This window comes from Embiotoca jacksoni, unplaced genomic scaffold (genome assembly GCF_022577435.1).
Source record: "Embiotoca jacksoni isolate LCO1_2020_lvr unplaced genomic scaffold, fEmbJac1.0.p SCAF_6, whole genome shotgun sequence".
NCBI classification, from domain to species: Eukaryota; Metazoa; Chordata; class Actinopteri; family Embiotocidae; genus Embiotoca; species Embiotoca jacksoni.
In genome coordinates, this window is record NW_027185414.1 from 2,809,709 (window position 1) to 2,825,000 (window position 15,292).

A 15,292-nucleotide genomic window follows, 5' to 3' on the forward strand; every position below is an offset into this window, starting at 1 on the left:
CAATCTTTTTAATTTAATTTACACTTTTGATTTTCCATTAGTGACATGTCAAAATGTCACAGATTACATAAAATGCTGTGTTCCAGATGGCGTACTGACGTACTTACTCTCACTATTTTGAGAGCAGAAGTGCGTTCACGCTGTCAATACTGAGCCATTTAGTGCACTACAAGTACCAGGATGATGCACTCAAAACAATTCAAAAAAGAAGTGTGAAACGCTGGACAATTTCCACCCTAAACGGTCGCCATCTTGGCTCCGTTAGAGGAAGGGGCGGAGCCACTGGCGTAAGGAATTTTCAAATTAAAGTGTCTGAGGAAGCTGCAGCTCTTCCTGAACACCACATAAAAGTGTTTCTTTTTCACGACTGCTGCTGGACAGATGTCATCATTGTGTTAAACAGAGGGCACGAAAACACGTCAATTTCCGGGTAAAATAATTAAAGCTGCAGATATTTTGGTGGGTGATGTATCGACATGCTGAGGTTATTTCCAGTCAGTGCAGAACTGCTATGGGTGATTTGAAACAACACTACCATGTGGAAATTCCTGCACTACGCAAGTAAGAGTCCTCACATGGAAGAGCACTATTTGTTAGTGTACTAAGGGAAGTATGTCACACAGCACAAGAGTTTTCATATTCAGTGGAGGTACTATTAAATTGATTAGGTTAAAAACGATAAAATAAAGGTTTATTAGCACAGCTTCCATTATGCTATCTTAGTCACGTGTTGTATATCTAGTCCAGACACTGTCGCCACTAAACTAACCAATCAATAAATGGGAGTAATATTTTGAGTGATAATCAGGTATTCTTTAAAAGACATTAAAACGTAAAGCTAAAACAAAACTGCCACAAAGGTTTCTATAACGCACAGCTGTTTTTTCAGCAGCACACTGTACACTGTCACCTTTAACCAGCATGGGTCAGAGTACTCATCCCGCAGCACTGTAAGGGGAGGAGGTTACCTGTGGGAGGTGAGTCCCGGCCACCAGGATACCGTTGGGGGTCCTCTCCAGGATCTGCCACACACGATCATAAAAGCCCAGAGGGGTCCTGTTCAGAGAGCCATCGATCTGACGCCTGTTCAGCCAGGACCTGCGGCGATAGCGGGGAGAAACTGCTGAACTGAGCCTTCGTATCAAGAGAAATATTATGACGGTCGCTGTTGTGCTGCAGGAGAAGTGTGTATGAGTCAGCCTGTGTTAGATTAGATGAGATAAGATAAAACTTTAATAAATCCCAGGGGGAAATTGGGTTGTGGCAGCAGCAGATAATAAGATATGAACGTCGACAAGACAGAAGATAAAATAATTAAAACTAAAAAGATTATACAAGAAGCGAATACATTAAGATAAAGACATTGTGTCTTCAAAGCCAGATTTGTGCATTGTAAGGATTGAGCATGGATAATGTTTTTGATAGTGCGTGCATTTGTGTGTGAGTGTGTGCGCGAGTACCTGCCGGTGTACTGCGGCTGCAGGACGTCCAGCAGGAGTTGCTTGATGTCGCTGGGGGAGAGCTGGTAGATGTCCTGGGATAGCATATCTCCTGCTCGGATCTTCAGTTCATGTTTCATGGCCTGAACGATCCACCTGGAGATCCACACGATACACACACACACACACACACACACACACACACACACACACACACACACACACACACACACACACACACACACACACACACACGTTGACCACAGCACTGAACGCAGTACAGCTCACATGCACTATGAGAGCAATTTACACCTGTCATTTCTCGAGTAACATTTATTTTTGCAGATATCTCTTTGACAACAATGTTCAATGGGGAAAATGCTTTTTGGTCCATTGGGGACTTTTTGGTTGCGGCTCTGCGGTTGACCACTGGCACAGTTTTTCTAGCAGCTGATTGGTGGTGCCATATCCTCCTCCGTTAGTAATCCACGGAGGATCGCACTTGGAAGTGTGAATTCGATTTTTGCACTCATACAGATCATCAGTGATTGAAACAAAACAAGGAGACAGATACCAGCTACTAATCTCAGGGTGTTTCCCCTAAGAGACACCATGTCCACAGACTGCTTCCTAACTTAGTTACAATACCACCTGCCCCTGCTATCCAGCTCTGCTGAGAGGCATTTATACATGTTTAAAATAGTCAAACCTGCAGTGACGAACTTTTTCTCCCTTACTGCCAGTGAGAGTAATTGCAAAAATTGAACAGCCACATGATTTAATTATTTTAATTGCATTTAAATGAGGAAGAGGACTAAACTGGAATTTTGGAAGTCTCTGCTGCATATGTTCTTCCTATAGAGCATGCTCAGTGTGCATTCATCTGAATGTCTCACCAGACACCACAGTTAAACATTCTGTACTATGTGAACTACAGAGAGGTGGTGGTAGGTTTAATCAGTGTTGTGTGACCTTGTTTGGCTTGAATCTAACAAATGTCCAGTACTACAGCTTTAAATAGCTAAAAAGAGATTACATGACTGCATAACAGGTCTTATGGAACTGAATTCTAGTAGTTAAGAGTCCTACATTGTGGCTAACCTAAGGAAATCACAGCAAAGTGTGCATACTGCATGAACCCATCCTGTGTGAATCAGTGCACAAGAGTTGTAAGGCCACCACTGCAATCACCCAGAGCCCAACTTTGTCCTACCCGACTCTGATCTTGAGCATGCCGCTGAACAGCTCAGGGTTGTTGGAGATAATCCATCCGATGTGGATGACCAGCTCCTGCTGCAGAACAGCCTCCCGCTCCCCACCGTGAGGCGAGCACTTGCTGAAGATGATGCCCTGGATCACCCCCGGCGACAGCGGGTTAGAGATCACCTCCTCTTCATGCCCGAATAGACCGAGGGTCACCTGGTAATCACAGGCAGCAGCAGTAGCAGCAGTGTGAGCGCACACGCACGCACACGCACACGCACGCACACACACACACACACACACACACACACACACACACACACACACACACACACACGCACACACACAGAAAAGCTTCAAAATTCTGACAAGTGTCTTTGTTCCAATCTCTCTAAAATTGGCCTCCTCTCCCAGAGTCACATAAAAAGTGAGAAGGGAAAAATGACAGATCTCCAGATTGCACTTTTGTATTTGTTTCTTCTGAAGCCATCACATTAAAATTACACCCGGCAATCTCCTTGATGACAGGACACACTTTCACCCTTGCCTTCAGCTGATGAGATCCAGCACTTAGACTTATCAGTCATCCTTACATGTAAAGTGAGTCTAACTGAGCAGAGAGAAGCCCGGAGCTGGAAATAAAGTTTGGGAATGACCAACTTTGAATTCAAGGCGAACGCTTTGTTGGATTTCGATAACGACAGGAAATATAATCAAAACTTGAGTCAGAATTGACTTAAACGGGGAATGTTTGAGCTGTTATTGTAAGCAGAGGAACACAGCCGTCTCAAATTTTAAATCAGCTTTTCCAATCATGTTGAGAGGAGCATTCCCTCCGGTAGGCAATCTATATGCAGATTCACACCTTGAGCTACTTCAGCATAATGAAATGCCTAAAACTGTTCAGAAGGGTAAAAATGAGGCGAGATAACTGACACTCTTGAGAGGAGGCTAATCTCCGAGTAACACTTGACAGGAAAGGATGCACCGAAACTCATCCAGCACGGGGGGGTGGGGTGGGGAGGGGGCATCGGCCCAATTCACGGGTCACAATATATCAATCGGCACACGGAGTGTGTCTAGACACGTGGACACGGTGCACATTAGCATTCTACAGTGGTCACACCGGCAGCCTTGCTACAACTACGGCTTGGATGCACACACAATGGAGGTGAGCTGTGATGAGGGACGTGAGCATGCCACTGGCTTAAGCAGTTCCCATAGGATGGCAGGATGAGGAGCTTATAGTCACATTTTACCAATTTCTTTTCTAATCAGTGAACATTAAAATGCTTGATCCAACATGCCTCCAACATTGTGTCATATATATATATATATATATAACATAAGGACAGGCCCTGCTCTCTGTGTGTCCACTTACCTGCTTGCCATGCACTAAAACACTAGTAATACTGGGGGCAAGGCTGTCCACTAGCTTAGTTAAGAGACTGGCAGCAAGACGGACAACAGACCTAGTGGACGAAAAGACAGAAACATTCTTGACATCATGACAAGTAACAGTTAACAGCTACCACTTTAACAAAATGCATTATTTTTGTTCATATATAATTCAGGGCTGAGGAGCAAATTCCTCTGCTTCACTGCAGGCTCAGTAGAGTGCAGGATTTAGTCGATGTGTGGTATGAATAGCATCAATGTAAAGTAGAAAATCAACTTATAATCATTGCAACTTTTCCAATATTTGATTAAACAATATTTAAAATGCATAAAAAAGCACTAACATGATAAAAAAAAAAAAAAAAAAAAAAAAAAAAAAAAAAAAAAAAAAAAGCAAGAATGTGTCCCTAGTCCCCCACTATGATTTAAGATTATGTTATTTAGAATCCAAATACAAGTTTGGCTTCTCCTAAAATATTTTAATGTTCACTAATTTCTAAATTCATTGTTCACAAGAGCCTTCAAGCTGCTTCCTCTTGCCTGCAGGGATCCTATGAGGGAAAATCAGCACACAGAAACTGGTTATTGTCACGTGGTAGCCCAGAAACACGGTTGCCATAGACAACACACATGGAGTTGAAGCCATCCTCACAGAAGCGGTGAACAATTGAAATAATTTCATTCAATTTCATTAAAGGGGTCATGAATATGATAAACTGAAACACAACCTTCTCCTATTATATGCTGAGGACAACTACTACGTGTGTGTGTGTGTGTGTGTGTGTGTGTGTGTGTGTGTGTGTGTGTGTGTGTGTGTGTGTGTAGTTATTCAGTGCTTAAACCTGTGGAAATACGAAGGTACATCTTGAGCACAATGAATAAAAAGGCAACAAAGCTTTAATGTTTGGAAGCCATGATGTTGATGTGGTGTCAATCCACCGATGCTTTGTTGGGCAACCTATTTCAAGCTTCACTTCCTGCCCCATGTTAGGTAAATGAGAAAGCAAATTGAACTGAATGTTGATGCGATTTCCCTGCGAGTTGAAAAGCAGACTGCAGACTTATCTTCACTTTGCAGCATAAACAAATTTCTCCATGCTAAAATCCTATTAATTAATTTAAAAACAAATTTTCACGTCAGTCAGCCTGGCAGAAAAACAAATGAAACCATGGACATGAAAAACACTGGCCTTACAAACTGTGACAACTACCTACAGTATTTGGTCAGTTCTTTGTGAGTCAGGCCAGCAGCAAACCACAAACAAAAAGGAATTTTGGGAGATTTGTTACCACAGATCAAAAGGAGAAATGTTAACATTGTTCAATGCCGTCCAGAAAAATCTGTAGTCAGAGTCATGCATATTCTTACTTTTGGAAATCCACATATTCAAGCAAAAGAAAGCCTAAGACACTTGAATACTTAATCTTATATTAATGTGTCCCATGTGTGCATGTGTATGTGGAGTGAGAAACAGTCCAAGTGAAGGAAGTCAACTGGTTGACTGTTAAAAAGCAATTATCACCTAAATGGGTGACTGTGCACATGTAAGTCCTTCAAGTCTTGTATTTTCACTTTACTTCCATAGAGTTACACTCTTTGCAACATTACTTTATCTTTAATGTTAATTAGGATGAATATGCGAGTGGTGTCTGTTCCCACAGTAATGATGAAGCGCTGGCATCAACGGATGCCCTTGATAAAATGGACCTGTTACATTCAAATTCTTTTTTCATTTGTAGTCTACAGCAGGCCTTAAAACAGCAGGCGATACGAGGAAATAACAAAACAGCAGAAATGACAGGTCCAGCCTCTGTGGTGGTTAATGGAGAGAGAGAGAAAGCCACCACTGACAACAAGCTCCTGAACACATCTAAATCAAGGTGCCGGCCAGCTGGCCAGGCCAAACCTTTGGCTGTGTGAGTTTAGCTGTGAGTTTGGGTGTGTGAGTTTGGCTGAGTTTGGGTGTGTGAGTTTGGCTGTGAGTTTGGCTGTGTGAGTTTGGCTGTGTGAGTTTGGCTGTGCTATTTTGCTCGAAATAACTCTGGATAATTGGAATTTTAACAAAATGCTATACTACCCCACTTCTACATTCAACTGTTACCAGATTTAATACTGGTCAGATAAATATCATTGTCAGAAGTTAAATCTTTCTTTTTAAGACCTATTGAATAGTAAAATGTGGGACTAACATTAGCTTTACATTTAAAGAAAAAAAAAAAAAAAAAAAAAAAAAAAAAAAAAAAAACCTACATATTTTACAAAATTTTATTCAAAGCATTTTTTTTTTTTTTTTTTTTTTTTTTTTTTTTTTTTTAGGAAATATTGGCTGCACACTTAGCTTGAGTTCCAGCCTTAATCAATATATATTTAGCTTTTTTTGGACATCCTGGTTATGAAGTATTTAACGGTAGGTTTGGCTGAACCTCACACAGCCCTCGAGTTAGCCACCTCGCTAGCCACCTAAGCGGGACTAGACATGCAGGCTCTAGACTCCATCTCTGCCCGAACATTACCTGTTTCCCATGCACCAGAATTGTGGTGATGTGAGGAGCTATAGAGCTGGCAGACTTCCCGATAATGGCAGCAGCCTGGCGCACTGCCAGCCTACAGTTCAGCCACATTAAATAACAGTGTCAACATTAGAGGACGGTTGGTGAGTACGACAAACAGGGACACAAGGACTTTGGCTCAAGGGATCCGAAATAAGAACATTGGAAAAAAAAAAAAATGCTCATCTCATACAACTTCCACACATAAACTCTCCACTGCGTTCAATACCAACACAACTGGTCAACAGAGCTTCGACTTCTAATGACTGATAAGTCATCTTAATACAATTATAGATGTACTAAATGGTAGCATCTTAGAGGGCAACACTGGCCCTGAATGCATCCTTGGAGTTTATATTTGTAGATCAAGATATTATCTTCTCTCTGGACTCCATTATGGCAAAAAACTAAATCAAATCTGGACTCATTACAACGTAATCTCAACAAATGCAGCAACAGAAGTCTGAAAGGCTGCAAATCAGTGTAAGAACTGTATGTGTTTATGTGCACGTGTGAGAATATCAGACCAAAGTTTTCTGGTGCCAGCCCTTCTGTAGATTCTCTCCAGTTCATCCATCAGGTTCTCTGAAATTACAAATACATTAAAGTTAAGACATAACCTCATAAAGACATGCACAGCCATATCGAGATTTATCCTCCATTAAAAAATCTCATAAAAGAGTGTGCCGAACAAATATTTGACTGCAGAACTTATGCCTACCATCTTTGGCAAGGAAGTCGGTTCCTTCTCTCCTTAGAAGGATGCTGGCAAGCTGAGCCTGACTGGCCAAGCAGTCAGAGTCCTGAACAACGACACACATATAGACGAATGAAAAGATGAGCCTGTTCTGATACAAACATAATAAACATAAACATTTATCCAACTTCAATTATTAAACACTCTACAGAGAGCTGTGACACTATCCACTCATAGTAATAGGCATTAAACACTCTCAGGTCATTCACCACCTTTAATAAAGCTAGTCAGTCTGATATTCAGAGTGGTAGTATTTACTGTATGTGATCATGTAGTTGGTCAAATCTGTAAAAAAGAGAAGAGCTTTGGATTCCTCAAACAGAACACAACATGTAAAATCTTTAAATTCCGTAAGTGAATGAGGTTGAAGAGAGCCATTAATAACTGTGAGCTGTGAATACAAAAGCTCAAGGACAGGTATTCAAACATAGTCAGAAGATGTTATGATGAAATAGGAGACAGGTAGGCCTTAATTAGAGTGGGTTATGTCAATGAGTCAGTTTTTACAAAGATAATGAGGAAAAGCTCATTTGAAATCCTCTGATGTGGAGGCAGGTGGACCAGCTAAAAGTGGACCTGTGAGTTGTTTAACCTGATTGTAAAGAAACCAACGGCTCTGTTGATAATTAGGAATGCATTGACTCGTAAATGGCAAATACGAGTGAAATCTAATTGAAGTTTAGATTTAAGAATAGAAAAATCTCCAAGGATGCAGTGGTAGTCATGCTAATTCCCAGTGTTTACCACAGGATAATGAAGACAGTCATATGTTTCCTCTAAAACACTCTAAGTTGCCAGATGTTTCTTTTTTTGGATCGAATTGTGTCAAGAAACCCCATTCATGATCAGATGACTCAAGCAAACACTGCTATGTGTTTGCACTATATTTGAACTATCTGGTAACATGAGGAGCTTTGATAAGGTGCAGCAGCTAACGTCTCTCTGATCAATTCAATGATGCTGCACCCCATTAAAAGCTCTTCATATTACTGCATGTGCAGTTTAAACTTCTGGTGTCTGAAGCTCACATTAATTGTCTTCTCTCCTAAAACCAACTCACATGGAACTTCTGGATGATCTCCTGGGTGGACTTGTGCTGCCACTCCTCCACGCTGATCTCTGGCTGCTGCTCCAGGTTGGAGGCGTTGGGCGTGCTTGTCTGTCTCCTCACCTTGGAGTGCTTCGGCAGCTCCAGCTCCTCGAAGCTCTTAAACTGCGGGATCCTAAACACACACACACACACACACACACACACACACACACACACACACACACACACACACACACACACACACACACACACACACACACACACACACACACACACAGAAACAGGGAAGTTACACTTTGTGCACAGTTACTTTTTTGTAAGCAGACAGCAGATCCAGTATGCTGTTTTGTATTTTAATTTTTTTTTTTATCATTTGCAACTTTTAAAATTTGAAGCAACAAGCAAAAATATTACCAGTATTATTCATTTGACTTTGTCTTTTGCATTTTAAAGTGCCAATGAAATTATGAAAACATTTTGTATTGAGCCTATTTGCCAGTTAAACTGCAGTTCAACGATTATGACAAAAGCAAAATCAAACATTCTACAAAGCTTCATAAAGACCAGAGGAAGCTCTTACTCTGACTCGTTGACACGAAGAAAGTCCAACTGCTCCACCACCGCTCCGGATATCAGGGTCTGAAAGGTTGATGAGAACAAAAGACACATTTTATGATTTGTAAAGTGATTCTTCTGTTAGTGCAGGCTACAGTAATATATTTGTAAAGTGTCTTTAAAGGCTCACTCAGCTGCAGGAGGGGAGGAAACAGAGCTATATAAATCTCAGAGGGAGGTTTGTCGGGTGACTCGGTACACAAAACAACTGTTTGAATAATGCAGTTCATACCAAATATCAAATGGAGTGGTAAGGTGTGAACAAAGTTCATTGTTTCAAATTTGACAAATGTGTACGGCTGCAGTAACAAGTGAGTGTCTAACACGGTGAAGTAATGTTAAAAGTTGGAGTATTTTAAAAGCCGAGCTGTGCAGGAGTAACGAGCACGGTACAGTTCGCCTTTCTCCTGTGGTCTAAATGTGATATTAGCCATTCCAACTGATGTCAAATCCAAAACAAAAATAGGAGGCGTAGGAGAGGAGCAATCCTGCTCCCCATAACAATGAGATGATGAAGAGCACAAGTGTTTCAAAGCTGTGGGAGTCAGATGTGAAGTGAATGGCAAATAGGCAAAAGAAGGAAGAATTTTAGAGGAAAAAAAAAAAAAAAAATGGATCATATGAGGAAGTCTCTGCTGAACAGCACAAACACTGAGAGAAGTTCGAGTTAGAAAACCTGTCATAAGTTTAACAAAGCAGTTGGTTAAAGTTACCACTGTGAAAATAAATCCAGTTTTGCCTTGGCCTCATTTTCCTGCTTGCTGCCATCATTAGGATTGATTGTGTTCAAAATCCAGCAACCAATTCAATCTGCAGTGAAACTGAGAATCATTCATGTTCAATGTTTATGGTTTACAGTACATTTGTGAGAAGCGTTATAAGGATCCCAATAAGATAAACTTATCATGAGGCAAGACATGAACTAGGCATCCAGTAAAATAAAGCAATATAGACAACAAACCATGTAATAGTATTGTGTCTAATACAGATATTATGATATATTCTATATATACTGTAAATAACAAACATAGTTCACTTCCAGACATTTTACATTTGCTTAAAGATACATTCATATTTTTGACCACTTGGCTCAGCAAAATCAAGCTGCCCACATGACACAGACAAATTCTTTTTAATGGCGATAAGGCAATCATTTTTTGTATTAAACAGATGTTTATTAACTCCTCCAGCAGCTACAGAGAAACATCAGCATTCAGTTGGACTTTTGAAGTCGTGCTCGTACCCACTTGGACTCTTCCAGACAAACAAGAGTTAGTTATGGAGTTCCACAAGGCTCAGTGTTTGGCCCGATACTTTTTACTTTGTACATGCTTCCATTAGGAGATGTCATCAGGAAGCACTGCATAAACTTCCATTGTTATGCAGATGACACTCAGCTATATCTTTCTATAAAATCAGATGAAACTAATCAGTTAGTAAAACTTGAAGCCTGCCTAAAAGACATAAAGGCCTGGATGACCAAAAACTTCCTGCTTCTAAATTCAGATAAAACGAAAGTTATTGTACTTGATCCTAAACACCTTAGAAACTCTTTCTGTAATCACTTAGTTACTCTAGATGACGTTGTCTTGGCCTCCAGCAAAACTATGAGGAACTTTGGAGTCATATTTGATGAGGATTTGTCCTTTAGACATCATATAAAGCAAATCTCCAGAACTGCCTTCTTTCACCTACGTAATATTAATAAAATCAGGAAAATCCTTCCTCAGCGCGATGCAGAAAAACTCATTCATGCGTTTGTTACTTCTAGGCTAGATTATTGTAATTCCTTTCTTTTATGATGTCCAAATTACTCATTAAAAACCCTGCAGCTGATCCAAAATGTTGCAGCAAGAGTACTGACGGGATTTAGCAAGAGAGATCATATTTCTCCAGTTTTAGCTTCTCTTCACTGCTTCCTGTGAAATCAAGAATATAATTAAAAATTCTCTTGATGACTTACAAAGCCCTACATGACCAGGCTCCATCATATCTTAGAGATCTTATAGAACCATATAATCCTAGCAGAGCACTTCTCTCTCAGTACGCTGGTCTACTTGTGGTTCCTAGAGTTTCCAGAAGTAGAATGGGAGGCAGAGCCTTCAGTTTTCAGGCTCCTCTCCTGTGGAACCAACCAGCTCCCAGTTTGTGTTCGAGGGGCAGAAACCCTCTCTAGCTTTAAGATTAGACTCAAAATGTTCCTTTTTGATAAAGCCTATAGTTAGGACTGGCTCAGGTAGACCTGAACCAACCCTTAGTTATGCTGTTATAGGCCGAGGCTGCTGGGGGACCTCGTTACATGCTGAGCTTCTTTTCTTTCCTCCTACTCTTTAACTGACTCATACCTCACCATCTTTTTCTCTCCCATAGTTTTTTCTTATTATCTGTTGTCTCCATTCAGTTCCCTCGCTCGCATAGTTTCTGTTCTTTCTTTTGCAGATGTCCCGTCATGGAGCTGCATGTCTCTGTCCTGCGCTTGTCGTCTCCACCAACAGTTCTTCTCTTGTATCTCTATGCTGTCCTTTTCTCTCTCTGCTCTCCTCTCACCCCAACCGGTCGAGGCAGATGGCCGCCCACCTCTGAGCCTGGTGCTGTCGGAGGTTTCTTCCTATTAAGAGGGAGTTTTTCCTTCCCTCTGTTGGAGGTTTTTCTCCCTTAAAGAGGATTCCCCCCCCCCCTCCTAGCTTATGTGGGAATTGTTGAATTGTTGGGTTTCTCTGTATAATATTGTAACGTCTTGCTGTAAGGACTTTAATGTGTTAAGTGCCATGAAATAACCTATGTTGTGATTTGGCGCTATATAAATAAAGTTGAATTGAATTGAATTGAATTGAATTGAATTGAATTGATATACACTCTGCTTTTTTAGCTCTGTTTTTGGTCTCCAGCAAACAAAATGTTTAATTTGTCTAAACAAAGGAGAAATTATATTTTGTGCTTAATAACAGATGTGTAACAGAAAGAGATGCTTTACAAAAATCGTGTTTCAATAGGACAAGAATGATTTGCATTAGTGGATTTTCAGGCCAGTCAGGGGCACACTTTCAAAATAAAATGGTGAAGATGCTCTGAAATTGACAACAATTTACACATCTGTCACCTGCAGAATGTAACTGACATTTGCTCTCTTCTAACTCTGTTTTTCTCTCCATCAAAGACTGATAGAAAAAACTGCCTTTTTAGTAAACTTTGAGTCTCTAACTTTGTTCATCTGCTGCTTGGTGCTGATTAGGTAGCTTATTATAGACCTTTCTGACTGAAAATAGTCACCTACTGCAGCTAGAAATGAGATTAATGAGAGTGCTGTGACAGAAGCAGACAGTAAAGTTTCAGGCTGCAAAACAAAGAAAAGAAAAATAGTTAAAAGAGGCTAAAATGCTGGGTAGAGTTGAGGGGAGCAGCAGAGTAAGGTGATAATTATCGGCAGTTTTGTCACTATGAAAAACCTCCTTTCACCTTACATGTAGTGTATTGTGATGAACTCTTAATTATAATAGCTTTAAATAAATTTGGTATTATGTTTTCATAGCTCTTTCACTGGCATGGACAGCCATGATCCTAATGAAGCTACAATAAAGTAACATACAAACTTCATTAACAGTCGTAAGTGCAAAACATAGAAAATAACGATTATAAAGTGAATTTACCCTTTATAATGCTCCTTTATTTTGAGATGTGATTCATCATTCTTTCAGAGTTACCCTCTCTGCTTCCCATACAGAGCTTTGAGGAGGCATTGCGACATCTACTGAAGCAGCACTGACCCCTTCTGTGTACCACTGCTGAACTGTGTAGGCTGCTTTTACAGCATCTGTGACACTTGTTATATTCATGTCATCATGACACAGACACAGTTCCAGCCAGTATTGTAAATGGATTCATATTGGCACTCCTCTCAAAAGGTCAAAAGATCCACTATCATCTTGTAATGTATCATTTAATGTGTTGTCGTCATTTAAATTAATTTAATGTATTTTTTACAAGCCACAGAAAGCTTCACACAAGTTGTTTTTGTCACTGTTTTTAAAACAGTCCAAGCTCAAACCCGCTCCAGCTTTAAAAGGAAAATTGTTCACAAATTGAGTCTAACAGGTCAAAGTAAAGTGAAATATGGAGGCACTTCAGACTAAGGCCTGGAATACTTTAGTTTGTACACACTGTCAGAGATCAGCCCTGAAACAAATTATGTACAAATATTTGTAATATTCAAGGCCAGCCATAAGCCAGCAAGAGGGAGCAGGCACAAGTTCCCCCTGAGAGCTGCTTTCATCAATAACCTTTCACAATCAAAAGTAAAGCAACAAAAATGGTCATCTTGATTCAGTACTCCATTTGTAAGGATTGGGAATGCAGAAATGTCAGAATCTACATTCATTCTGATCAGTATAGTGTGTGGTTGACCGGTGAAAAATGACTGACTGTTTTGTTAATCATAGAAGAAGACAGAGGTGTACTGGCAGTGGCTTTGAAATACACCATGAGGATGATGAAGATAATAGCATAAAACAATGTTTAATAGTCACACACTCAGATGTACCCTTACAATCTAATGCAATCATTTAAATCATGCTATTGTCAGACAACCAGCTTCAATGGAAGCCTGCTGTGTGCCAGATACATGAAAGCACTGCAGCAGTTAATGGGGCTCTTTTGGATATAAATCTAATTAACAAGTAGAAGTAAGATATTTTAAAGTCACCCTGCTGTCACTGATTAAAACCCTAAAAACATTTATCACAATTACACATTTATGCCTTAAAATGGCTTAGAATTAATTTTCACTTTTAATTCAGCACATGCAGATCTGTGAATATTTAAATAGACTCCGCCTCTATCTCCACCCACTCCATTTTATAGAAAGCCACACCCCCAGCCCGCAAATTGATAGGATTGGTTAGTTAGGCATGTGATGTATGAAACCCTCGCTGTCTGAATCCATGTTTTTGAGACTGCTGTTCCAAAGCAGAAATGCGTTGACTGCTTATTTTGCTCATGATATGTCTTTTAGCATATATATAAAACACCACATGAACATGTTCATATGTTATATTACATTACATTACATTATGTCTCACCTACCCAGGTGTTTTCAGCTGATGAATTATGATTAATTCATTTTACTGAGAAATTCCTGTTATATTTACTAAAACCAGTCCAAGTGATGTTTGGTGAAGATTGGTGTAACTTACTTCTATGTTTCTTTGTTGCTTCGTCATTCAGGAAACATATTTAACACTTTGTTTGAATCACTTGATCTGCACATCAGTTTCAGTCTCATCTGATGTATGTCCTCCAGTGAAGCCTGGATGTTGTGCTGCACTTGCTACATTAAATATTTGAAAAAAGGAGTGACGTGGATGTGTTGACATGGACAGTAGGAGCTGGGGATCGAACCACCCACCCGTTTCATTTATTTCTCTAGCTATTTTTGTTGACATGAGTATGGGCCACACTACCATTTTATAAACAGTTGTTATAAAAACCTCCCCCTTTTGTAATTTGGTCATTAATCAACACTAGTGACAACTGTTTACATGTTCAAAATGGATTATAGCATATTCTTGAAATTTGCATTTCTAATGCAAAGAATAACTGATTCCATTAATTGGATCCACAAACCTGAAGTCTGTCGACGTGAACTTTGACCCCTCCGATGTTGCCCTTCTTGAATGAGGCCAGCATGTCCAGTACTGGGTTGAAGCGGCTCCCCCTGGTGAGAGGGAAAATAAAATGTTTTGTATAATTTGTTCTCCTTTTCCTTTCATCATTAACTTGTCATATTCTAAACTCTATAGCTTCATAAAACACTGCACTATTACTATGAAATAATCACAGCTATCAGTATATCAGTGCTTTATTCAGCCTGCTGTTACCTCCTTTACAGGTCCTCATGCTGATCAATAGCAAACTAATGACTATTGAGTTGCTCCTGAGAGCCCATTGACTCATTCCACATGCTGCAGTTTGGCTGTTCAAGCGTTTGTAGCACATTTAACATAAGGATCCCTGGATAATGGTCAATACTGCTGTAATCAGCCCAGCAGCCAGGCTACAGTGATACAAATGAGAAGCATTATCACCCAATCAGCTGGTGAGCCAGGTATCACCTTCCTACTATAAAGACAGATAGAGCACATAGAAGGTAGGAGAGGTGGAGAGAGAAACGCTAGATAGAAACACATGAAATACATTGACTGTCGAGACATTGTGTTGCAAGCTTGAGCCAGTATCAGACAAAAACTGGAGATCATGAGTGATGTATGGAGAGATAGGAGAAGG

General features: G+C 40.1%; 1 protein-coding gene across 4 annotated transcripts in view; it reads right to left on the reverse strand.

Moving 5' to 3' along the window:
• phkb (phosphorylase kinase, beta) overlaps positions 1-15,292 on the reverse strand; it is a 118,479-nt gene that overhangs the window by 4,124 nt on the left and 99,063 nt on the right. For 3 of the 4 annotated variants that reach the window (XM_069173444.1, XM_069173446.1, XM_069173447.1), the window contains 9 exons: positions 14,633-14,723; positions 8,979-9,037; positions 8,408-8,570; positions 7,312-7,393; positions 7,118-7,175; positions 4,024-4,114; positions 2,653-2,858; positions 1,461-1,595; positions 969-1,098 (listed from right to left, as the gene is read on the reverse strand). In XM_069173444.1, coding sequence (XP_069029545.1) covers positions 969-1,098; positions 1,461-1,595; positions 2,653-2,858; positions 4,024-4,114; positions 7,118-7,175; positions 7,312-7,393; positions 8,408-8,570; positions 8,979-9,037; positions 14,633-14,723 — 1,015 coding nt within the window. Of the gene's footprint in view, positions 1-968; positions 1,099-1,460; positions 1,596-2,652; positions 2,859-4,023; positions 4,115-6,554; positions 6,646-7,117; positions 7,176-7,311; positions 7,394-8,407; positions 8,571-8,978; positions 9,038-14,632; positions 14,724-15,292 lie in introns of all 4 variants that reach the window. The other variant, XM_069173445.1, reaches the window with a different exon arrangement.